Below are 27,496 nucleotides of genomic sequence, written 5' to 3'. Positions count from 1 at the left end.
AAAACTGAAATAAGGAAGTTGGGAGTTGAGCAGGGGTATGATAAGGCTCAAGTTCATCACAAAGATCCATTCTAGCTCTGAGATTCTGAGTGAAAATCATTTTACGAATCCAATAACTATGGTTCCTAGAAGCTAAGTCACCTTTTGCATCATTTTTATATTAGAATTTCAAAAACAAAATTATAACCAAGTCCTGTGGACAAATTACACTTGTTCATTTAATGAATGGAAACATTTTCTTGAGGGCTGTTTTGAAATCCTTATTACGTAGAGTGTAGATGAGAGGGTTTAAAGTGGGGCTGATAGTGGTATATAGGACAGCCACTATTTTGCCATTATCCATTGAGGATCCTGAGCCTGGGAGGATATATGTGTATATAACTGTGGTATAATATATAGTAACCACAATGAGGTGAGAAGAGCAGGTGGAGAAGGCTTTCTTCTTGCCTTCTGCGGTGCGGATCTTCAGGATGCTGGAGATGATGAAGCCATAGGACACCATAGTGAGCACAAAATTAATCACCCCAAAGTATACATCTGCAATGACTATCATGATATTGTTCAGGTATGTGGAGGTACAAGAGAGCAGTAGCAAAGTTGGGATTTCACACAAAAAGTGCTTAATTTGATTTGGGCCACAGAAGATTAACTGTATCATAAGGCCAGTGTGGACTGATGAGCTGATGGCACTAATGGCCCAAACACTACCAGCTAGCAGTATGCAAACCATTCTGCTCATCATGGTAGTGTAATGGAGTGGGTGGCAGATGGCTACATATCTGTCATAAGCCATGGCTGTGAAGAGCAGGAGTTCAGCCCCCAAAAACCATGTAAGGAAATATAACTGAGTCATACACCCAACATAGGAGATGCATTTCTTGTCTGCAAGGTTTTCCAGCAATTTGGGCAGAACTGTAGTTGTGCAGCCAATATCTAAGATGGCCAAGTTGGCAAGAAAAAAGTACATGGGTGTATGGAGACCTGAATCTAGACTTATGGCTACCACAATGAGAGCATTACCTGCTAGAGCCATGATGTAAAGGAAGAAGAAGATGCAAAAGAGGGTAAGCTGAAGTGGAGGTGTCACAGAAAAACCCTGAAGGATAAACTCAGTCACCACTGTTTGATTGCTCACTGCCATTCAACCAGAAGATGCCTCCTGGATCCACCAGAAGATGTCTTCCAAAGAAGAGGGTTCCTCATGTGGCAATAAACAAGTCCACTGAACTTTTGCAGAAAGAAAATGCACATATTTACATTAAAATTTAAAAACAATGTTTGTAGTAGAAATAGAAAGGTTGTATTGCATATGTACAAAATTAGAATTGTTCATTACTGGTGAACCCACATATTGAAAATAACATTAGCACCTGCCCTAAATGAGATGAATGTAAAATTAAATTCCTAGCCAATACCTTTTACCTCTAAGTGATATCACTTCTCAAACATACGCATCCTTTTTTTTTAACCATGGGCTTTCTTCTGTTTCACACTAGAGCTTTTTCCTCATTGTTTTGCCTTTGACTACAATTTTTCCTTGAAGACAAGGACCATATATTATTTATACTGTTTCTTCCTATTAAATTCAATAAACATTTATTAAGTACCTACTGTGTGCCAGTCCCTGTGATAAGCACTGGGGACACAGATTAGAAAAAGATTACCACAAATAGGATAGAAAAGAAGAGAAACAATAAATAATTGCTGGTCTTAGAATCAGAAGAATGCTTCCAAGTTGCATCTCTGACACTTTTAAGTTCTGTGAATTTACATAAATTAACTTTACCTCTTTGAGCCTTGGTTTTTCAAAAGTAAATAGGGTATCATTAAATTTTATATCAGAGATCTAGAGCTGAAGAAATCCCTGAGATTAACTCCCTCTTTTTACAGGAGAGATCAATGAGTTCAAGTGAAGTGACTTGGCCAAGGTCACAAAAGTCATAAATGACAGAGTCAAAATTTAATCTCAGGTCCTTTGATTCCCCATTGAGTGCTTTCTCCATGCTGCCTCCTCTTTGTTTTGCAAAATCTGGCATAATCCCTGATTGATTGGTCACAGAGGTTATTGGCAATAAACTTTTTTAGAGGATAGATTTATAATGCCTTATTCTTCATATAGTTTTAAACCAGTACCAAATTCCATACTTTGCCTTTTACTCATCAATCAACAGATTTATTTTAATTGAATTGAATTAACACATATACATACTATGACTCAAGTACCCTGTTAGTCATTGGGGATCCCTAGCAGGGAGTGAGTGCAAATATTGACTTTGTAACACATACTTCTGACTTCACCAATGAAAAAAACTGGTGAGAAAATTTCCTCCATCAAATAGTCTGCACATTAGAAACTTAGTCCCCTGGGACAGTGGGCACTTAGTCATGGGACAATTACAAGTTACCTTACTTTAGAGTAGTGGTGTTGGATTCAAATGGGGACACATTAACTTAGAAAACTCCTAATTATTTACAGCATTATTTATGTTGTAGCTTGTATTTATTATTAAACATTTTCTAGTTACATTTTAATTTTGTTGGATCTCATTCTGAAAGTTTTACAAGTTTGACACCTCTGCCTTTAGAGTGCTAAATGAATCATAGCTATCACTATTAAGCATTTAATTGAATATTCCTTTTGCTTTGAATGTACTCTATACTGCCCATTCTTGTTCCACTAAATAAAAAAAAACACAAAATGAAAAAAAAAAAGGCCACACATTAAACATGAGAAACTTGCCATTTATTCATTTTGAACACCAAACTGTATATGTCTCTTTTCTGTGATTAGTACCAGGGTCAGTCTGTGGGATCAAATATATAATATGTGTATATGAGTATGACTGAAGCTGCTTATGAATCTAAACTTCCCATTCATCCAAGGTTTACCCAAACATCTTGGAGGAGTGTAATGAGTACTTTATACTATGTGTATTTAGTGTAAGGAGACCTTTAAAGATCATGAAGTAAAACTGATCTTATAAGAGAAGGCTAGAAGGGAACTCAAAGACCATCAAGTCCAGCAGTTCCCAAACCCTTTACAATCTTCAAAATCAATGCGGGCCCCAAAGAGCTTTTGTTTATGTGGGTTAGAGCTACCAATATTTACCACATTGGAAATTAAGATGTTTCAATATTTGTGAAAAGCAGTTCAAACCAGGAGATGGAGTCAAGATGGCAACGTACAGACAGAAATTCAGTAAAGCTCCCTCAATAGTCTCCTCTAACCAATGTTAAAATAACACCTCAAATTGGATTCTGAAGTGGTATAGCCAAGAAAGGGTCAGGTGAGACATTTTCCCAGCCCAAGACACTTTAGGAGATCAGTAGGATAGGTTTGAGACATCAGTGTGGTATCTCACCTGAGCAGAGTACAGAGGGAAGCAACAATGGCAACAGGCTTTGAAGGCAGCTGCAACAGTGTCAGGAGAAGGTTTGGTATCTCTCAGCCGAGAGACAGTAAGGGGGTCAGACAACTGGTCAAAAAGAGATTACAAGGGAGCCTTTGCTGGAGCACCCTGCTGCATTGCTTTAAACACATCTCCAGGTCACAGTTCCATGGCAAAGAGGAACATTAGCTCTTGCTGCCTCAGGGAAGCAAGGGGGCTGGCCACAGTTTCAGGGTGGAAAGGAATGCTTATAATTGCTGGTCTCAGCTGCAAGGCATAAAAGAGTACTATCACTTTGGCTGTGGGAAAACAAGGGACCTGGTTATAGCTTCAGTTCCAAGAGCAGTTTTAGCACTTGTGGGTACAGAGGAGTAAGGTCTATTCATGGGTAAATTCCAGAGCACAGGCCAGAAGAGCAGAGACCACACCTCTGCTTGACTCATACCAAAAGCACCCAAAACTGATAGAACTCCATAGTTCTTTTAAAAAAGTAGCACCAAAAAAAAAAAATCTGAAGCTTGGAAGAGGGCTCCCTCCAACCCAGAAGCAAAACCTAATTTAACATAAAGCCCAAAGTCATGAAATAAGCTGGAAAATGAGCAAACAACAACAAAAAAAGAAGCTGACCATTAAAAGCTATTATGGTGACTGGGAAGATCAAGACATGAACTCAGAAGAGAATTATGTCAAAACAGCTACAAGCAAAGCTTTAAAGAAAAGCTATGAATTGGATGTAAACTCAATAATAATCCCTCTGGAAGAGCTCAAAAAAATGAAAAATTCTATCTACCTCCAAAGAAATAACTGATGGCTCCTAAATGCAGATTGAAGCATATTTCCCCCTTTTTTTTGCAACATGGATAATATTGAAATGTTTTGAATGATTTCACACATATAATTGATACCATATTTCTCTCTTTCTCAATGAGTAAAAGAGCAATAGAAGGAAGGGAGAGAATTCAGAACTCAAAAATGTTTTAAATCAATATTAAAAATCAATATTTTAAATCATTTAAAAGTGAAAACAAAAAGAAAATTTGTGGCTTGTGGAAATAAGTAAAACTACCTCATTCTTAGATTTTTTGGTGGGTAACCATGGCAACTTCTCTGCCAAAAGTTCATTTGTGAGTTGCCCTTCATTTTGCTGACAAAAAATTTCATTAATAATAATTTTATAAAAGTATATTTTTGTTTTGTACTACCATTTAACAAATCCCAAACCCAAAGTTAGCCCTACAGTTACTTCCTCTTTCCGGAGATCTGGATAGATCTGCATTCAAATAACCTGGAAAAAAATTTTGTTAAAGATTAAGACACTGCTCTGAAATACAAAAATCATAATCTTCCCCAGGGAAGCTTTAAGTAACTTCTGTAAGTTAGAAGTCTGCAGAGAACATAAGTGCCCTATTGGCAAGGTTCAAGTACAAATAACCAGGGTTATTTTCAGTGAGAGTTTGCAGAAATATTTTCATTGAGCATCATTTTCTCCCTTATATAATGGTTCAAATGCAAAATCCCAGCCTCTCAGTTAGATTTTCCATAGTACTGAGTTAAGATGCTAAAGGGCTCTGAACGGTGAAGCCTTAGGCAGGAGAGGATGTGTGCATTGAGGTGTTGCTGACAGTTCCTTTCCCCTACCTGCCCTTCCCATAATGTTGCAACAACAATCCTTCCTGAAGACACTTTCTTTCCTGCTCAGACCTGACTCCAACTTGCCTGATCCCAAAACCTTATTACATACCTGTGGTGTGCCTTATCTACTACATGTTCCCTTCATTCCATGCAGAAAAATGACTAAATAAAATTCTGCCTAGTAAGACCAAAATGATGATGTCACTCAAAATTACATATGAAGTTTATAGAGACTTTATGTAAAATCTACAAACTCTACTGTGTGTATCTCCCATGAGTCCCATATTGAATCTAATTACAAAAATCAGTCAAACTCACTTATCCTAAGGAATTTCAAGTGCAGTAGGGAAAATGCAACATGTACACAAATGCCCAAAACATAAAACTACAATATAAGAAATGTTCAGGAGAGAAATGAGATAATATGAGAATTAGATGGAAGAGAGAAAAATTGTGCTTGCGTTCACCATGCAAAAACTTTAAGGAGGAGAAAGAATTTGACCTGGAGCTTGAAAGATAGAAAATGTGAAAGGAATGAAGGAGACGGCAATCTAGGCATAATGAAATATATGAACACAGGCATAAAAGTGGGAAAGTTGAAAATGTTTTCCAAAAACAATAAACATTCTAATCAATCTGGTGAGACATTTGAGTTGCATAAACTAAATTCAGAATACCTATATTAAACAGACTTCCAATAATGGCTCCAGATGTGCCTTCATTTAAAGAGAAATAGGAGGCTCTATATGGACTAGAAAGGTCAAATCAAATATATCCCAAAGCAAATATACTCATTATGAAAGTCAAGGGATCCAGACACAGAATTCTTAGTGAATTTATACTCCATCCTCATCCTTATCACTGCTATCTGAGGTTATCTGGCTTGAAATATTTTTAAATGAGAATCTCTTGCTTAAGAATAAGATTTTTTGTTTAACCTGAAGAATAAGACCTTCTCCCTGGACAGCATGAAGAAGAGCTGAAAGATCATAGTAATATGCAAAGAGCTCTAGTGTTCTATGGACACTAAAGTAGGGGTCAATGAAGTCAATAAATTTCTTGGCTACTTATTTGAAATGGGGCATTACTGGAGGAAAAAGAGGGTATAACATCACCAGCCATTATCAAGGCTGTTATTTGTTTATATTGATTTTGTTATGCACGAGGGGGAGTCTCTCCCTAGTCTCCCTTATGACCCATCTTAATAAGAGCACCAGCTGGGATGCAGATAGACTTCTAAACAGTGACTTTAAACCCATGGGAAAGTTGTAGATGATTACATGTAAAAAGAATCTTAGGGGTCACCTAGTTCAACTTCTTCATCTAATAGATGAAAAATTTGACATAGAAAGAGCTTGAATGACTTACCCAAAGCCATGAAACTAGAAGACATATACTTAAAAGAATTAGGGTGATTCAATATGACTAATGAAAAAATATGTTTAATGTGATTGTACTTATATAACCTATATCAGAGGGAGGGAGGAAGAAAAAATTGGAAATGAAAATACTATGAAAAAATGATGAAAACTATCTTTACAGGTAACTGGAAAATAATAAAATACTTTTATGATAAAAAGGAAAAATGAGGCTAATTAAAGAAAGGTCAGTAATTCTATGGCAATCAACAGATAAAAATCAAATTTCCAAGAACTTTGAGAATTCAGTGATATATCATTAGCTGCCAACAAAAACCTAGTATTTAGTCAATGAACATTAGAGTTTGAAAGAAATATTCATTATAATCCTTTTGAAACCATCTATTTTGGGGATGAGAATGCTGAGGTTTGCAGAAGAAAAAGTGACTTGCTGAAGGTAATATAACCAGTTAGGGAACAATACTTCAACTCCAATATTCTGACTCAGAGTCCAATATTGATTATTGTAACATTTCTCTTTTAATTTTTTTCAATTAAGAAAAACTTATTTTTCTATCCATCTTATTCCTTTCCATTTGAAAAAAGAAAAGAAAAAAACCCTTTATAATAAATATGCAATATGCAAGTAAAACAAATTCAATGACCACCTGAAAATGCTTGTCTCATTATGCATCTTGAATCTATCACATATCTGCCAGGAAGTAGTGCATGCTAGCCTCTTGTTAGAGTTTTGTTTTGTTTTTAATCTTTTATTCCATAGAATCTCATAGACCTGTTGTGCTCACCTGAGGATACTTTTTTTCAATGTGAAAGATCCAAGATTCTGGTTTCTGATATTGAGTTCCCAGCATTAGAGGGAAATAGGTAAAAAGGACTTCAGTCAATTCCAGAACAACGTTCAGTGAGGACATACTAATTATATGAATTCTTATAATACCACCTTCAGAGCAATCTGCTAAGAAGCAAACAATCAGCTATCCTTTAAAGAGAGAGGTGGCACAAGACCTGAAGGAGATATACTAAGAGATGTCACTTGGGATTTTCTGGAGGATGCTTTACTCGGAAGGATTCCAAAGGAGCAATTAAGTGCCAACTCTGGTACAGTGAAGACTTCAGGGACGTAGAACTTATTTCCAGGTCAGGACCCTGAGGAAAAGTTCATAGAGACAAAGAGGTTTAATAAGAAGCAATCTGGTCCTGGAGTCAAAGCAACTGGCTTCAAATACTTCCTCTGACACCTATTACATAGGTGACTTGAGTCAAGTCACAGCCTTTCTGGGCCTGTTTTCTCATATGTAAAATGAAGGGATTGAACTAGAAATCCCCAGTGGTCACTTCCATCTCTAATTCTATGATCCTTTGATCATAGGTTTTTAGAACAGGATAAGATCTGAGAGACAACTGAATTCAACTGCTTCCTTTTACAGACAAGGAAACAGCCTCAGAGCAATCACATGATCTGACCATGGTCATCCACTAAATTAGCAGAATTATGAGAAGATGGCAGGGTAGGTGAGAAAGTTCCAGGCTCTTCCAATTTCCTCCACAGACAGAATTTTCCTCAAAATGAACATAAAGCAACAAAAACAAAAGGGTAAAGCAGTTGTCCTCCTGAGACAACTTGACAGAACTTAAGGAAAGATAGGACCTCCAGGGGCTGAGGTTTGGTCTGAGTGAAATGTAAACACCGCCAGTACAACTCTTCTGAATCAACAAACAGTAGGCCCTGGGAGAAGCTCCCTCACTGGGAGAGTATTAAGCCTCAAGAACTTTCATCTCAAGGGCAGGCTTTGACTCCTGCAAGCTCTCAATGAACCCCTCCACTCACTCCCAAGAAATATCATTTAAAACACACACACACACACACACACACACACACACACACACAGCAGTCTAACTCACATAAGAACAGAGTGAGACTACTTTCCAGCCAAAGACGGCAACTGGATCACCTGCTGATCAGGCTGAGAGAGGAGCTCAACACATTGTTAAGGGCTAAAATTCTAGCTGGTCTGTCTAAAATATCTAATGAGTGGTCGCCAATAAATTATAAGCTTTAGCAAGAGTTAGGCTTTTAAGCATTTATTAAGAAGAATAAGAACTTGGTAGAGAGAGAGAAAGGCCTAGATTCCTATCTATTAAAGGGAGAGCACATTTCTAGCTCCCTTCTCCACCAGCGTCCCCAGGAAAAAGCACGAGTCAGAGCACCCAGCTCTTCCTTCTTCCCCCCACTAGCAAACGTCACTTCCTGATGCCAAAGAAAAGACTCCTGGTCTTGCCCTCAAAGATCTTTGCTTCATAGGCAGAACTCTTCTACAGTAAATCTCCAGCAGTTGGCGTCATTCCAATCATTACAACATGGTCCAGAATCAGCCATGAACAGACCGTGCCTCTAGCTCCTTGGAGTCTTCAATGCCAGCTGTTTCTTCTGAGGTTCAGCTTGCATACTGGTGAGAGGATTTGGCAGTTGGCTGGGATGAAGTGGCTACAGTCTCTGCTGGAGTTGTGGTGAAGGACCCTGGTTCTGAACCAGTGGGCTGAAAGGTGGCAGCCCAGTGGTGGGGGGGCACACAGGCACACTGAGCTTCCAACCATAGAGAAACAGATTTCAATCAGACATCTGCTTCTGGGTTGAGATGAGTAGGCAAAAAAGACAGTGGACTATATACAGCTTCTTTGGGGGAGGGGTAGACCAGAATACACTCTCAGAAGAAGATAATAACAAAGTCAAAGGTCCAACATCCAAAACTTCCAAGAAAAATATGAATTGGTCTCAGGCCATGGAAGCACTCAAAAGGGATTTTGAAGAGAAAGTAGGAGAGACAGAAGGAAGATTTAAAGAGATGGAGGAAAGAATGGAAAGAGAATGAGAATGACACAGGATAATCATGAGGAAAAAAGTCAACAGTTGAAAAGCTAAATGGGAAAGGAAATACAAAAGCTCTCTGAATAAAACAATTGCCTGAGAATTAGGATTGAACAAATGGAAGCTAGTGACTTTATGAGAAACCAAGACTCAGTAAAGCAAATCCAAATGAATAAAAAAATAGAGGGCAATATGAAATCTCTCCTTTGAAAAACAGCTGGCCTGGAAAAATAGATCCAGGAGAGATGATCTGAAAATAATTGGACCACCTGAAAATCATGACCAAAATAAAAGTTTAGACATCATCTTCCAAGAAATTATCCGGGAAAATTGCCCTGATATTCTAGAAGCAGAAGGTAAAATAGAAATTGAAAGAATCCACTGAACACCTCCTAAAAGAGATCCCAAAAGGAAAACTTCCAGGAATATTATAGACAAATTCCAGAGATCTCAGGTCAAGGAGAAAATATTGCAAGCAGCTAGAAAAAAGGAATTCAAATACTGTGGAGCCACAGTCAGGATAACACAAGATCTGGCAGCTTCTACATTAAAGGACTGAAAGGCATGGAATATGATATTCCAGAGGGCAAAGGAATTGGGAGTACAACCGAAAATCACCTACCCAGCAAAACTGAGTATAATGTTTCAGGGGAAAGGGGGGCGGGGAATGGAACTTAAATGAAAAAGAGGATTTTCAGGCAATCGTGACAAACCCAGGAACTCTATGAACACAATTATAAAACACTTTTCACAAAAATAAAATCTGATCTATGTAATTAGAAAAATAACAATTGCTCATGGATAGGTTGAGCTCATGGATAGGTTGAGCTAATATAAAAATGACAATTCAACCCAAATTAATTTACCTATTCAATGCCATACCAATCAGACTACCAAAAATCATTTTATAAAATTAGAAAAAAAATAACAAAATTCATTTGAAAAAATAAAAAGTGAAGAATATCAAGGGAACTAATGAAAAAAAAATGCCCAGGAAGGTGGGCTGGCCATATCAAATTTGAAGCTGTATTTTAAAGGGGCAGTCATCAAAATTATTTGGTACTGGCTAAGAAATAGAGTGGTGGATCAATGGAATAGGTTAGGCACAGGAGACACAGTTGTAAATGACTTTAGTAATCTACTGTTTGATAAACCCAAAGACTCAAGCTTCTGGGATAGGAAATCAGTATTTGACAAAAACTGCTGTGAAAACTGGAAGATAGTATGGCAGAAACTAGGCATAGATGAGCATGTTATACCTTATACAAAAATAAGGTCAAAATGGGTACATGACTTAGACATAAAGGGTGATATCATAGAAAAATTAGGAGAGGAAGGAATAGTTTACCTCTCAGATCTAAACAAACAGAAGCAATGCATCCAAAATCAGAAGAGAGGCAGAAAACTGGGAAAAACAATTTTACAGCCAGTATTTCTGATAAAGGCCTCATTTCTAAAATATTTTGGGAACTAAATCAAATTTATAAGAATCCAAGTCATTCCCCAATTGGGAAATGGTCAAAGGATATGAACAGGCAGTTTTCTGATGAAGAAATCAAAGCTATCTATTGCCATATGAAAAAGTGCTCTTAATCACTGTTGATCAGAGAAATGAAAATTAAAACAACTATGAGGTAATATGATGAAAAAGGAAAATAATAAATGTTGGAGAAGCTGTGGAAAAATTGGAACACTAATGCATTGTTGGTGGAGCTGTGAACTGATCCAACCATTTTGGAGAGGAATTTGAAACTATGCCCAAAGGACTGTGGGAATGCTCATACCCTTTGACCCAGTGGCATCACTGCTAGGTCTGTATCCCAAAGATACCATAAGAGAGGGAAAAGAACCCACATGTACAAAAATATTTATAGCAACTCTCTTTGTGGTGGCAAAGAATTGGAAATTGAGGGAATGCCCATCAATAGGGTAATGGCTAAACAAGTTGTGGTGTATGAGTGTAATGGAACACTGTTGTACTGTAAGAAACGATGAGCAGGAGGAGTTCAGAGAAACCTGAAAAAACTTACATGAACTATGCTTACTGAGAGGAGCAGAACCAAGAGAACCTTGTAAACAGTAACAGCAACATTGTGTGATGAACAATGATTTGGCTCTTCTCATTAGTGCAACAATCCAAAACAATTTCAAAGAACTCATGATAAAAAAATGTTCTCAACATCCAAAAAAAAAAAGAATTGTAGATTATGAATGCAGATTGAACCATATTGTTTCTACTTTTGGACTTTTTTTCCTTCTTTTTTGAGGTTTTTCCCTTGTGCTCTGATTCTTCTTTCACAAGATGACTAATGCTTAATATGTTTAATGTGATTGTACATATATAACCTATATCAGAATGCTTTCTGTCTTGGGGAAGAGGGAGGAAAGGGAGGATGGGAGAAAAATGTGGAACTAAAAATCCTGTGAAAACAAATGTTGAAAATTATCCTGATATATTACTGGAAAATAATAAAATACTTTTAAAAAGAGCAATGCGAGGTGCAAATGGATAATTTTAATCAAATTAAATTAAAAAGGGTTTGTACAAATAAAACAAATGTAGCCAAGATCAGAAGGAGAACAGAAAATTGGGGGAGGGGAGAAATTTCATAGGCAGATTTTCAGATAAAGGACTCATATCTCAACTATATAAAGAACATTGTCAAATCTATAAAAATACAAGTGACTCACCAAATGATAAATGGTCACAGGATATAAACAGGCAGTTTTCCAATGAAGAAATCAAAACAACTTATATAAAAAAGTTTTAAATCATTATTGATTAGAGAAATGCAAATTAAAACAACTTTGAGATATCATTTTATATCTATCAGATTGGTTACAATGATTAAAGGGAAAAGTACAAATTTGGGGATGTAGAAGGGCATGTGGAAAAATTTGGACACTAATTCACTGTTGGTAGAACTCTGAACTAATCCAACCATTTTGGAGAGCAATCTGTAATTATGTAAATAATAGCTCTTTAGCTATTAAATTGTTTATACACCTTGACTTAGCAAAAACCCTAATAAGTCTATTTCCAAAGATGGTTAGGTTCTAAAATATTTACAGCAGTTCTCTTTGAGGTGGCAAACAACTGGAAATTGGGGGGATGCCTGTTAATTGAGAAATGGCTTAACAAGTTGTGGTATATGATTGTGATGGAATACTACTCTGCTAGAAGAAATGATGAATTCAGTGATCTTAGAAAAACATTGATATACTTGCACAATATAAAGAAGAAATGTGAACAAAATCAAAAAGAAATTGTGCATGATAAAACAATATTTTCCATTATGTTATGTAGCTTCAATTTATTTAAATACTGGTTAAGAACATAACTGGAGTGCCTTCTAGGAGAGTGTTTTTCTTTATTTTTGAAGAAAAAAATCTTTGCTATATTGTTTGTCTTTCTTGGAAGCTATAAATAAGTACATAGAGTCATTATAAGCACATTTTCAACCAAATAAGTAGTAAAAGTTAAGAAGCAAAAAAAAAAAATTACCTCACTCACAGTCCTTTGTGCTCATTGTATATTATATTGAACAACTTGTTCCATTTTGGGAGCTGAGTACCAACCCAACAAACAGCAAAATTAGTCTTGCTGCCTAGGTTGCTCCATCTTCAAAAGCCACAGTATTTATACACTAAATCTCTACTTAAGAGCTGCACATAACATGATAACGGTAAATACCATACACTGCTAATATTCACCTTTTTCATCTTAGTCTCCAATTTCATATAAAGGAGTGGACATGGCAATGTTTAGGAAACATCCTATTGCTCCTCCTGCAAAAGTTTGGGTAGCTAGGAATCTTTTCCTACTAACATTGTGCACTCTGGGTCTTCCTCTTATACTGTTATATTGACTACTACCTCCTCTCACTCCAGCAGTTTATCCTGCAATACTTCCTCTTGTTCTTGTAACAGGAGTTTTTTTTTCTACTTTTCTTCCATCAGTTTAGAAACTATGGTCTCCTCTTCTTTCATCTAAAACTATATTCAACTCAATCTAAAGAAGTTCAAGAAGAAGACAGAAATGTGTTGATTCATCAAGAGAGAGAATAATTGGCTAATGGAGAGGATAGCTTTCATCATGAGGAACCAGGATGCATGTGACATCTTAAATGACTACAGACAAAGATATTTAAACAGAGAGAGGAAAGAGAAAAAGAGAACTTAGAAGAATAGACAGAAAAAACATCTATTCAAGAAAGACTTGAAAGTTATCTGTCTTGGTTTCAACTTCATAGATGGTGTGAAGACTGGGAAATAGAAGAAAACTTCACTTATACAATAACTGAAATTCCATAAACATGTTGTTGCTCTAATTTAATGCATGAAATAAGATCAAGGAGTATGGCACCAAGGAAAAGGCTAGTAAAGATCAAGCAAAGAAGGGCTGAAGACTGGGATAGCAATGCAAATGATAAAATAATATTCCAAGATATCAAGCAGAAAAAAGATGACATTAATGAGAATCAAATGTAAGATAAAACAAAAGTCCCACACCAAAAAAGGGAAGAAATGATAAGTAAGCCAGAAAAGGGGAAGAGAAAAATATTGAATTGAAGCTGAAGAAATGGAAGAGATTGGGTCTAGGCTATTGGATGGTATAAAATTAAGAGTGGCAAAGTTGGAAATAGAGTTTATAATAGAGTCTAAAATGCTGCAGGAAATAAAAATTATCATCAAAATTTAAAAAGAGGAAGAAGCATGTAAGCGATAGAAGAAAGAATCAAAAATAAGAAAGATCATTCTGAAAGAAAAGGGTATAAAGTCTAAACCGATGAAGGACATAGAGTATAAACTGATGGAAGAAACAAGAGGGATCATTCTGGGAGAAAAACAATATTGTTTTAAGAAGAACTTTGAATGAATAAGTCATTCTGACTATTATAAATACCCAAATTAACTACAAAGGACATATGAAGACACTCTCAGTATGCAGAGAAAGAAAGAACTGATAAATAGATGTATAGAATAGGTTTACACACACACACACACACACAAACACACCTATTTGTATCTAATGGTAGCTGTCTGTAAGGAGAGTGGAGTGAAAAAAGGGGGGGAGAAAGTTACATGATAACTACCTATTTAACTATATTTAACAATAACTATATATAATACACATACACATATACATATATTTTTAAATGCATAACAAGTTGTGCATTAATAGATTTCCAGTTTTATGCACAATCATCTGTTGTTTTTTTCAATTCTACTATTATGGAAATGCTTGTTGTATTTCTTAAATTCAGAATAAAATTTTTAGAAATATTAGTGCCAGAGATGGATTTTACCCTAGCTCTCTTATCTCTTTATATACTGCTATTGTTGTTTCCTTTGCATGAACCACCTGAGCTATGTGGTTCAAGATCACTGTCTTATGATCCATTGAAGTAGACTGGAAAATATAGTTAAATGGGGGAGTAAAATTGTCTAGTCTGAGCTCTTCAATCTAGGAACTTTATGACTTTAAGAAACATGTTTCCTGGGGGCGGCTAGGTGGTGCAGTGGATAAAGCACCGGCCCTGGATTCAGGAGTTCCTGAGTTCAAATCCGGCCTCAGACACTTGACACTTACTGGCTGTGTGACCCTGGGCAAGTCACTTAACCCCATTGCCCCATAAAAAATTTTTTTTTTTTAAATTTAAAAAAAAAAAGAAACATGTTTCCTGTATCTTAGTCTTGGCTCCCTTCCTTTAAAATGAAGGGGTTGCACTAAATTGTCACTAAACTCAATTCTATCCTCTTTTCAAACATAAAATAGAACTACTTTCATTTGGAATCCTTCTAGTAAGTTAAGGGGAGAATATTTCCCACAAATTTCCTTTGCATTACAGGTAGGGTTTGGACTTGTTATTTATTAGTATAGGTAACTCCCAAGTGAGGAAATTCCCTTTAATAATACAGGTCAACATTTTCATTGCAACATAAAGAGTTTCCATCTTAGTGCATGAAGAGGTTAAGTAACCTGTCCAAGGACACATGGACGATATGTGTCAGAAACAAGATGACCCCAGGTCTCACATTTTTTTCAGTAACAAAAGACACAGAATAGATTTTAATTTCATATTTTTCTAAAAAGTATACTTTGCCCATCCTGCTAAATGTGGACACATGGGACAACTGTGGAGTATGAAATTATGGGGCAAGAGGAAAAAAATAAAATTGAAAGAATCATCAAATATATATATATATATATGTATATATGTATATGTATATGTGTATATATGTATACATATGTATATGTATGTGTGTATATATGTATATGTATGTGTATATATGTGTGTGTATATGTGTGTGTATATATATATATAAAGAGAGAGAGAGAGAGAGAGCACTTTTGGGGCAGAAAGGTGGTGGTAAGGTTTTAGGTCCCCAGGGAAGGAACAGGGCCTCTTTACTTCTGAGTACAGAAAAGTTGTCCTCCAATACTGCCCCCCAACAGCCTGTTCAGCTTACCAGATTGTCTTGAATATACCCAAAACGTGGAATTTTTATCTCAAGGGATAATCATTTTGAGAATGGATCACAACTAAGCAGAGGTCAAGTCTCAAAGTATTTACTTCCCTCTGGCTCCCTGGAGCCTAGGCCAAGATCCGGAGTAGGGCAAGCTACCAGTGTATGTAATCCTGGGTTCCCTGAAAGATCAGTAGTGTACAGGATACTTTGAAGCTAACTGGCATTGGGAGACCATGAGGTGCATATAAGTGGTGCACGTACACACGAAGTGGAGTCTTCAAGGAACAGGAAATATGATAATAGGAAGTTGACTGGCACCAATACTGTACCAACTGGTAACATCATAGCATACCAGCACCAACTTCAGTGGGGCTTCTTCCTTTTCATTATTGATAGTATAAAGAAATTGCTCACTCGAAAGCAGCTGAGAGAGGGAAATCTGTTGGTCAGTCAATAAACATTTATTAAGCACTTATTCTGTGTCAGGCACAGTGCCAAGTGTTGTGTATTCAAAGAAAGGTAAAAGAATCAGCTCTCAAGGAGCTCACAACAGAATGAGGAAGACAATAAGTAAACAATTATGCACAAACTATAGACAGCATAAATGGAAAATAATCAACAGAAGAAAGTGACTAGAATTAAGGGAATTCTGCAAAAGCTTTGTAGAGGAACTGGGATCTTAGCTACTTCAAGGTACTTTCTTTCTACTTTTCTATGTGCACAGGAACTGTACCTTTGCTCTCTGCTCCCCTTGCCTCAAAAAGGCTGTCCTATAATAATGTTTGCCTACACTGAACTTGCCATCCATTAAGATCAAAAGTATCTTTTACATGAATAGTCTAACCATCTATTTTCTGAACCCAATTTCATATTTTATAATTACTCCTATTAAATGTCATGGTGTTAATAAGTTTATAATGACCCAGTCTGTTACCCTTCTCAAGAATATCAACATTTTAAGAAGGAAAGAGGGAAGGAAAGGAGGAAGGGAGGAAGGAAGGAAGGAAGGAAGGAAAGGAGGAAGGGAGGAAGGAAGGAAGGAAGGAAGGAAGGAAGGAAGGAAGGAAGGAAGGAAGGAAGGAAGGAAGGAAGGAAGGAAGGAAGGAAGGAAGGAAGGAAGGAAGAAAAAGAAAGAGGAACAGAGGGATAGAGGGAAGAAATAAGCATTTATTAAATGCCTACTATGAATCAAGCACTGTGCTAAGCACTTTACAAATATTATCTCATTTGATTCTCACAACAACCCTAGAAGTTAAGTGCTATTATGTGTATTACCCCTATTTTACAGTTAAGGAAGCTGAGGCAAACAGAGCTTAAGTGACCTGCTCTTGGAAGAAACCTTTAGCTTGTTATTGCTTCAATTCTATACTTCATGTAGGCAGCTTGGCTTAGGTGAAAGATCTCTCTGGACATATGGACAGAAGACAAGCTCCATTCTTGACACTTATTTACTACTTTCATGCCCTTGAACAAGTTATTGAATCATCCAGAGCTAATTCCTCATCTACAAAAATGGGAAAACTAATACGTATTTCATAGTGTTGTTGAAAGAAAGAAATAAAATAATGTTTGTAAGAGCCAATTTTAAGTATTAAATCCTAAAAGAAATGAGAATTTTTTAAAATTGATGTACACTACTTTGTGAAAAAGGCAAGGCAAATCTCAGCTGAAGAAACTGAATTCTAGGAAAAGTAAGTGATTTTCAGACATTTTTCGGGGAGAGGCAGGGCAATGAGGGTTAAGTGACTTGCCCAGGGTCACACAGCTAGTACATTTCAAGTGTCTGAGGCCAGATTTGAACTCGAGTCCTACTGAATCCAGGGCTGGTGCTTTATCCACTGTGCCACCTAGCTGCCCCCACCCTGGACATTTTTTAAGTCTATGTAGCAGTTAACTCATGGAATAATTTTTTCTGGAAACAAACAAAAAAAAAAACTAGAATGCAAAAGCCTACACAGGGAGAGAGAACTACCCAGAAAGTTGGAGGAGGGTAAAAAGGCAATTCGATAACACCAATATCTGAAAATATTGTTATCCACTATACCTTGTCTCCTCTAATGGGGATTTAACAAATAGCTGTAAAAACTTTTACAAATGAAGGGTTCAAGTTAACCTATGAACTGTGTATTATTCTCAGGAAAGACTTAAAAGTTCAATTTCATCATTACAAGAGATAATGGAGAAGAAAGTACCAAGGAGAGCTCTAGATAGGTGGGAGAGAGGTTCAATTTCTATAAGTGTCCAGAAGGATAACAATATTTTTGAAAGTCAAAAAGTGTGTCTTCGATTAGAAAACTTTGTAACATCATGATGCTCAATTATTAATACAAAGTCAGGGTTATTATAAGGGCATTTGGAGATCCCTTCATTCACAGCTTAAGCATCTGGAGGGCTCAACATCTCTTGAAGAAAGAGAACACTTTCTTGAGTCCCACTTTGACATCTTTGTTCCTCAACGTATAAATGAGGGGGTTGAGGGTGGGAGCCACTGAAGTGTATATCACAGATACAACTTTATCCTTATCCAATGAATAACTGGAAGATGGCCGTATATAGGTGTAAATGACAGTGCTGTAATACATGCTGACCACAATGAGGTGGGAGGAGCAGGTGGAGAAGGCTCTCTTTTTGCCCTCAGTGGTGCGGATTTTCAGGATGCTGGAGATAATGCAGGCATAGGAGAGCATCGTGATCATGAAATTCCCCACAGCTAGGAATACATCTGCTGTGAAGGCCATGGTTTCATTCAGGTAGGTAGGAGTGCAGGAGAGCTTCAGTAAAGGGGGGATCTCACAGAAAAAGTGATTGACTACATTGGAGTGACAGAAAGACAATCGAAGCATAAGACTGCTGTTAATGCTGGTGTTGAGGATGCTTATTGACCAAACACCAGAAGCTAACAGCATACAGACCCTCTTGCTCATCATGGTGCTATAGTGGAGGGGATGGCAGATGGCCACATATCTGTCATAAGCCATGGCTGTGAAAAGCAGCAGCTCAGCCCCTAAAGACCAAGTGAAGAAATACAGTTGGGCCATGCAACCTTTATAGGAAATGGTCTTTCTGCCCACCATGTTTTCAAGTAGCTTTGGTATAATTGTGGAGGTACACAGGATATCAACCACAGCTAAGTTGACCAGAAAGAAGTACATAGGTGTGTGTAGTGTGGGGTTAAAACTGATTGTAACAAAGATGAGGATGTTCCCTGAAAGGGCCACTGTGTAGAGGGAGAGGAAAAAGACAAAGAACAAAGACTGAAGGTGAGGAGCTTCTGAGAATCCTTTCACAAAGAACTCCGTGACCAGTGTCTGATTCATCCATGCCATTGGGTAGAAAAGTCTTGACTGTGTCCTAGATATTCCACTCACTTTTCAGCTTAATTATGGCCTGGTAAAAGAAGAAAAAATTGGCTTGAATATTCTAGTGAATTATATTCTATGTTTATCAATGAAAACAAAAATTGACCTTTGTTGGTATAGTTTTTCTGCCTTAAATTATAATTTAGTAATTGTGGGATCATCTGTATCATCTCCCTCCAAAGCTTAGTTTTCTCATCTGTTAAATGAGAATTATGACTGTTTTATCTATCTCCCAGTCATGAGAACCAAATTAGATAAAAACGCATTGAATATTATAAAGTGACTATACATATAATTTATAATTACCAATTTTATCATTATTTTGGACATAGAACTTAATGATTTTTTGTTGAATCATATAATAAAAAAAAGAAGAAGAAAATATAACCTTACATTTATTTTGTATAGATTTGGCAGGGGGCAATGAGGGTTAAGTGACTTCCCCAGGGTCACACAGCTAGCAAGTGTCAAGTGTCTAAGGCTGAATTTGAACTCAGGTCATCCTGAATCCAGGGCCAGTGCTTTATCTACTGTGCCACTTAGCTGCCCCCAATAATATTGTTTTAAGAACAACTTTGAATGACCAAGTCATTTTGACTATTATAACTACTAAATTTAACTGTAAAAGACATATGAAGAAAGATGCTCTATGCATACAGAGAAAGAACTGATAAATACAAGTATTTATAGAATTTTACATATATATGTATGTATATGTAAATATATATACATATACATATTTCTGTCTAATGGTAGCTATCTCTAGGGGGAAAGGGAGAAAAAAGAGGAAAAAAGAAAATTTCATGATAACTTCATTATATATTTAAAGAGGAATAGCAAGTGGTATATGATAGATTTGTCATTTTATGTACAGTTATCTATTTTAATATATTATGGAGATGCTTGTTTTATTTCTTAAATTGAAAATAAAATAAAATATATTTTTTAAAATTAAGTGACTTGCCCCAAGTAACACATTTAGTATTTACAGCTGTATTTGAACTCAGTTCTTTCTGACTCCAGTTCTAGCAATTTACCTACTGCACCACTTTAAGTGTGTCCATTGTCTTCAACAGAACAACTTATCACAACAAATTGAATTCAGAAGCAGATAAGTAAAACTATCTATCTTCTATTAAGCCAGACAGTAATGAGAATTGCAAAAATATGTAAAACTGCCACTTCTCACTACTCTTAAACATATATAGTTATTTTTCATAAAAATATGTTATTTGTGTTAACATAATGGGTGTATTATTAAGTGAATTAAATCTTTTTAAATTTAACCATTTTAATGTTTGATATGGTAAATATTAATGGATATAACTAACATAAACAAAACTTCTTCAGAGACCTCAGTTTTTAAGAATGTAATGTGTTCCAGAGATGAAAAAGTTTGAGAACTGCTAGTATAATTTATAAAGTATTAAATTAAAAAAAGAAAGCTGTGCTCAATCTAGCCTCTGGCACTTAGTAGATATCTGAACTGAGGTAAGCTATAACCCCTCTGAGCTTCAGACAATTCTTTTAGATTTATCTATAAAGTTTTATATGTATATATATATACACATAGATATAGATATAGATATAGATATAGATATAGATAGAGATAGAGATAGAGATAGAGATAGAGATAGAGATAGATATAGATGATATAGATATAGATATAGATATAGATATAGATATAGATATAGATATAGATATAGATATAGATATAGATATAGATATAGATATAGATATAGATATAGATATAGATATAGATATAGATATAGATATAGATATAGATATAGATATAGATATAGATATAGATATAGATATAGATATAGATATAGATATAGATATAGATATAGATGTGCATTGGATATATCACCAACAAAATCACAAAGTCTTGACCATTGATGGGGCTCTGCTTCCCCAAGGGACCATGAAACTGTCTTTTCCAATATTTTTCTTGCTGCCAGGGTGTAATGACTTCTGGCAAGGACACACCTAGGAGAATAGGGAAGGACCCATAAGGCTTTGTTAAGGACATAGCTCCTAATGACCTTGGATCACAGAGGCATCATCATTATTCACACCTTTCATTGTTCTCTAGTGTCTACACAGCACCTCTCCAGGTACACATGCAATATATGTGAATACAAAGACATTGGGGAAATGACCAAGGAATTTCAACTCTCTGAAGTTCAATAGTTCCAACACAAAGAAGTTTCTGCTGTCTTGGGATTATTCCTCTTTCCAAGACAAATTGCAAAAAGGGTCAACCAGAGTAGAAAGTGACAAACACCAACCCAGCTTCCCCAGTTCTTCCTCCTTTTATGTGCAGGCAACCTCAAAATAAGAGAGAGCAAAGGTCTTCATGAAGGCAGTTGTGGGGCTGTTATTGCCTTCTGCACTCCATAACTAAACTGTTCTACCCTTCTGGTTGTTGTAAGGACTAAAAGTAAAAATCTGAGTAAAAGAACTAGTAAGAAAATAAATTAATTGGGGCAGCTGAGTGGCTCAGTGGATAAAGCACCAGCCCTGCATTCAAGAACACCTGAGTTCAAATCCAACCTCAGACACTTGACACTTGCTAGCTGTGTGACCCTGAGCAAGTCACTTAACCCTCATTGCCCTACAAATAATAATAATAATTATAAAATAATTAATCAGTTGATTGATTAATTATAAGAGAGAAAGAGAAGTTGTTTCCCCTATACAGGCTATTCCAAAAGGTTTAGTGCAGTTTCAAGTTATTAAAGCTTAAGAAGCCTTGTTTTCTCATATTTTTTTTTCATTCTTAACCTACTAAAACTGAAAATTTCCCTGACTTTTGAGACATCCTGTCTATACATGTGATATTTTTTAAAAATTTCATTTCTGTGCTTAGCATCTGGTTCTCCATATGTATGAAATAAACAGAGTTGTGAGAGAAAAAAATAGAGAAGTATGACAATTGCCCAAGGTCACACTAAGTCTCCCCTTTGGGCTCCTCTAAGAAAAAAAAATTCTCTAAAAATCACACCAGAATTGGTGAAAGTTTAAAATAATTATGTGTTCATTGCCAAAGAATTGTTTAGATTACTTTACAATTTATTTTTATTTTATATTTATGTGCTGATTTATGGGATTTTTAAAAATACTGATTTGGGTTTTCAGTTTCTTGGTGTGTGATTAATTCATTTTTTTCTAATTGGAGTATTAGAATTAGCAGTAATAAAAATAATAAAAATTAATATTTCTACTATCTACCTCAGAGGGTAGATATGAGGAAAGTATATTGAAAACCATGATGCATATATGTGCATCACTATTCTTTTCCTCCTTATGGTTAATTAAAATAACAATACCCTTGACTCAAATCAAACTCTGCAAAAGAGACAGGGTCAATAAGCAATCATTTAACCATTTCTTCACTAAAGACTTCCAGATTCTGGACAGCCACAACCTTCACCTGTCCCAGGGATTACTATTTGGCTCTGGGTTAATGAACATTTTTATAAACGACTTGGGCAAAGGTTCTGATGGTATGCTTAACACATTTGCCTATAACAGCAGAGCTGGTAGGAATAGTTAGACCCAGTGAATGACAGTGAACAGTCACAAAATCTTGAAGGATGGAACACTGGGCTAAATTGAAGAAGAGAAAGCATTAAGTCTTACAACTGGGCTCAAAAAATCAACTTCTTAAGTACAAGATGGAGAACTGTGTCTAGACATCATTTCATCTGACAAAGATGAAACCTATAAAGGTTTTTGTGACTTTATTCTCAAGGCAGATCAATGGTAAGATGGAGAACCAATAAAGCTAAGGCCGCATTGACAAGCATAGTGCTTGTCAATAGGGTTGCTGTACTGTGTCCTGGTTTGATCAGAATAGAGCAACTCAGCTAATGAAAAGCATCAAGGACCAGAGCAGTCAGTTAGTCATTCAGCAAACATTTATTAAGCACTGCTCTAATCCAGGCATTATATGAACTTCTGGGGAAGCAAAGAAAAGTACAAATACAGTCCCTGCCCTCCTGGAGTTCACATGGTAATGTAACTGATAATACACTAACAAGTATGTGCATATGGGGATGTATACCTTGTAAATCAAAGATAATAGAGAAGGAAAGGCATTGGCAGTTGAACAGAAGGAGAAAGGGGTGGGGGACAACAGGGAAAGGCTTCTTGCAGCTGATAGGATTGGAAATGAGTGTATGACTCATATGGAAATGTTTTACATGATTGTACATGTATTACCTATAGCTGTTTGCTTACATCCTCGGGGAGGGTGAAGGGGAGGGAGAGAGGGGTAGAATTTGGAACTCAAAACTTTTTTTAATGTGTGTAAAAATATTTTAACATAAATATTTAAGTATTTTTTAAAAGAAAGAAATGAGTGTCTTGAAGAATGCCAAGGAGGCCAGGAGGCAAAAGTCAGGAAGGAGACCATTCTAGGCATGAAGGTGAAAAGAATTAGTTAAAGGAACTGGGTTGTGTTTAGTCTGGAGAAGCGGAGACTCAAGGAATGGGGAAGGGGCAAAAAGAGGGGTATATCTATCTTTGAAGGGCTGCCTGTGGAAGAGGGATTAGGTTTGTTCTACTTAAACCCACAGGACAGAACAGAAACAATGAGCAGAAGTTGCAAAGAGATGAAATTTATGCCCAATTTAAAAGAAACTTTTTTAATCACAAAGTAAAATTGTATTCCTTTAAAGTGGGTCTCCCCTGGGGAAGCTAGGTGGTGCAGTGGATAAAGCACTGGCTCTGGATTCAGGAGGACCTGAGTTCAAATGTGACCTCAGACACTTGACACTTACTGTATGACCCTGGGCAAGTCACTTAACCCTCATTGCCCTGAAAAAAAAATTAAAAAATAAAATAAATTAAATTAAAAAGTGGGTCTCCCTTCCCTGGAGATCTTGAAGCAAATCTAGATAATCATTTGGTGGGTGTGATGTAGCAAGGATCACTTTTCAGTTCTGGGTTGCACTAAATGATGGTTGAGTGTCTTTCCAACTCCAATTCACATCTGTAAAGCCCTAGTTAATAGCAGAAGGACTTTGTCCTTCCTTAGATGCCATATTAATAATTCTTATGGAGAAAAATAGTCATGGTATTCTTCAGAAGATGGAACCAAATAATCTATTCATTCCCCATGCTTTTCATGATTTTTAAAGCATGCAAAATGTTTCCAACTTGTCCTTTCTCTCAGCCTGTTTTATATCTCTAGGAACATAAAATTCAGGGTTGAAATAGACCCTAAACCTCATAAACTTCTTATTTCACAGTGGAAGAAACTGAAGCCCAAGGATGTTAAAGAACTTACCCAAAGTCAAATAAGTACCATATAACAGAACTGACCATTGAGCCCAGGTTCTCTGACTCCAAATCCAGTACTCTGTCCATGACACAGATCTTTCCTCATATGAACTAGAGGATGTTCCTCCTTCATTGCTTGTTCTTTGGAAATGAAAAGAAAAATCAAGCTTAAGGAATGGGATTTTCCAATTTCAGAACAACATGCAAGTATCCAACATCTCCATGCACTAAAGACTTCATTTACTTTTTAAACACAAGCACCCTCTAGAATAAACATTTTTTAAAAAAATAAAAAGAAGCATCTTACAACTGGCAGGGAGAAAAAGACCTTTTCTTACTCAATCTCCAGCTCTCATTTAAACAAGGGTCTTGCTCCACTCCTAATAAATGCACTACCAGTCTATTAACTGGAAGAATTAAGTGGACATTTGCACCATGGGCAAAATACAATCAGTCGGAAGGATAAGAAGTTAATAATTTATCTGTAAAGGACACTTGGGATATCACTGCAAAATTAATGTTACATTGGGCCCTAAAGGATCAATTAAGGCAAAGTTTGACTGCCCTAATTACATAGAATCAACTGCATTTCCTGACACCCATTTATGTGTCTGAGATAGTTTATAAAAAGTGACCAGCAATTGAGTTGGATTTAATATCACTGGTATCATATTCACTAATCAATAATGGAAGAACTGAAGGACAGTTGTTTGCATTTGATAAGGCTTCTGGCCTGGTGTCCAAGGATATACAAAGTAGTAGTGGACAAGTGTCTGGCTTTATCTCCAAGTACAGCATAGAGCAGCTAAGTGGTGCAGTGGATAGAGTGCTGAGCCTATAGTCAGAAAGACTTCAGCTTGAATCCTGCCTCAGATATTCATAGCTATGCAGCCTGTCTGCGCAAGCCACATAACTTCTTTCTGCCTCACTTTCCTCATCTATAAAGTGGACACCTTAATAGCACATGCCTTTTAAATTTGTAGAAAGAATAAAATATTTGTAAAGCTCATTGTAAAACATAAAGCCATACGTTTTTGTGTATGTATTCACACACACATGCTAGCTATTAGCTATTATAGGTCTTTTGGATACAATGACTGAAATGAAAGATTATCAATAATATAATCATCCTGAATGATTCTTTGACTGAAATGTCAAATTCAGTGATGCTAAAAGACTGTTTGACTAATTAACACAAGATGGTTGACAAGACTGTGCATATAGACAGACCCTGTGTGCTATCAGTAAAACTCTTAATGTTATTACGGGAATAAAGTAAGTCTTCCTATTCTGTGTAAAAAGAAAATTTTAGAATAAAACCTGTGTGGCCTAGGCAGATATACAGCAAACTGCTAGATCAGGGATCCTTAAACTTTTCCCATTCATGACCAATTTTTGCTTGAGAAATTTTTATATGACCCCAGGTATATAAGTATCTAAAATCAAACATTTACTACCAAATTTTTCACAAACCCCACCCTATATAGGGTCACGACCCCCAGTTTAAGATGACTTCTACCATCCCTTGCTGTTCAATGGAAGGAACACTTTCCCTAGAGTCAAATGATCTGGGTTCAAATTCAAGCTCTATCACTACCTATGGGACCTTGGGCAGAGTACTTAAATTCTTTGGCTCTCAGTTCCCTTGTCTGTAAAAGGAGGGGTTTTTATTAGGTAAGCTGTAACATCCCTTAGGAATCTAAACCCTATATTTTAAAGACTATTGGTATAAGTCATTGACCCATCAATATTCAATGGTTGATCAAAATTACTTCAGTCCCATGAATGGTGTCATGCCATATTCTGATTGTTTGTTTGCAACTTACTTCCTGCTGGGCCCTTGAGCTGGAGGCACATGTTCGTGCTCTCAGTGTGGTGACTGTGGTCCAGGTGGCATGCAAGCAACCTTATATTGGTGGGCTGTTCAGGTGTTTGGTGAGTTTAATTACAGAAAATCCTAATAGGCTAAGTTTAGAGTTAAGAGCATTTAGGGGCAGCTAGGTGGCACAGTGGATAGAGCACCGGCCCTGGAGTCAGGAGTACCTGAGTTCAAATCCGGCCTCAGACACTTAATACTTACTAGCTGTGTGACCCTGGGCAAGTCACTTAACCCCAACTGCTTCACTAAAAAAAAAAAATAAAAAATAATTTAAAAAAAAATAGAGTTAAGAGCATTTCTCTGTATTTCTATTTTCCTATTTCCTTATCTTTGATTTTTATTAGCTTCACCTTTGTGGTTTAATTAATTCCCAAGTAATAAAATCTGATCCTTTTGTGAACTAAAGCTTGGAGGCTCCTTTCTTATTGGCCTGGGAGAAATATCTAAAAAGGGCAGTTCAGAGGGGAGATTAAACCTAAAAGGGTCCCTCATATTTCCGGGACCCTAATATTAAGGCAAGCCACCCAAATAATGCTCCGTATATCAAATTTTGGCCCTCACAAAGATGTACAAGGAAAATCCAGATGTCATTTTTGTCTTTGTATTCAGAACCCATTTTGGTGGTGGTAAAACAACAGGCTTTGGCATGATTTATGATTCCCTTGACTATGCAAAGAAAAATCAACAAAAGCACATACTTGCAAGGCATGGCCTATATGAGAAGCAAAAGAAATCAAGAAAGCAACGAAAGGAAAGCAAGAAGAAAGTGAAGAAAGTCAGGGGTACTGCAAAGGCCAATGTTGGTGCTGGCAAAAAGAAAGAATAAAAGGCACTATGGAGGATGTTTATCTGTGAAGATATGGATTTTTCATCAGAGCATAAAAAAACTAGGTAAGAACTTTTTTCAAAAGTAGATATAGGGCAGGTAGGTGGTGTAGTGGATAGAGCACCCACCCTGGAGTTCAGGAGTACCTGAGTTCAAATCCGGCCTCAGACATTTAACACTTACTAGCTGTGTGACCCTGGGCAAGTCACTTAACCCCAATTGCCTCACTAAAAAAAAAAAAAAAAAAAAAAAAAAGACCTAATGTGAGAAACCCCAATAGGGGCAGGTAAGTGGCTCGGTGGATAGAGCATCAGCCTTGGAGTCAGGAGTACCTGAGTTCAAATCTGACCTCAGACACTTAACACTTACTAGCTGTGTGAACCTAGGTAAGTCACTTAACCCC

The 27,496-nt window shown here is 36.6% G+C and overlaps 2 protein-coding genes across 2 annotated transcripts; both read right to left on the bottom strand.

The window, feature by feature from the left end:
* Nucleotides 1–214: 214 nt before the first annotated feature.
* LOC122740033 (olfactory receptor 13A1-like) lies at nucleotides 215–1,141 on the bottom strand. Its single transcript, XM_043981806.1, has one exon. It carries the CDS (start codon nucleotides 1,139–1,141, stop codon nucleotides 215–217), a length of 927 nt encoding a protein of 308 aa, XP_043837741.1.
* Nucleotides 1,142–18,133: 16,992 nt separating this feature from the next.
* LOC122738236 (olfactory receptor 13G1-like) lies at nucleotides 18,134–19,066 on the bottom strand. The gene has a single exon (XM_043980294.1). It carries the CDS (start codon nucleotides 19,064–19,066, stop codon nucleotides 18,134–18,136), a length of 933 nt encoding a protein of 310 aa, XP_043836229.1.
* Nucleotides 19,067–27,496: the final 8,430 nt, after the last annotated feature.

The sequence above is a fragment of the Dromiciops gliroides genome, chromosome 2, assembly GCF_019393635.1.
Source record: "Dromiciops gliroides isolate mDroGli1 chromosome 2, mDroGli1.pri, whole genome shotgun sequence".
In the NCBI taxonomy this organism is placed as follows: Eukaryota; Metazoa; Chordata; class Mammalia; order Microbiotheria; family Microbiotheriidae; genus Dromiciops; species Dromiciops gliroides.
The sequence above is the reverse complement of the archived record's forward strand: the minus strand, read 5'-3'. Positions and strand labels throughout refer to the sequence as shown.

Coding starts and splice junctions, on each gene's coding strand:
- LOC122740033 (XM_043981806.1), bottom strand. CDS start 1,141: ATGGCAGTGAGCAATCAAACAGTGGTGACTGAGTTTATCCTTCAGGGT.
- LOC122738236 (XM_043980294.1), bottom strand. CDS start 19,066: ATGGCATGGATGAATCAGACACTGGTCACGGAGTTCTTTGTGAAAGGA.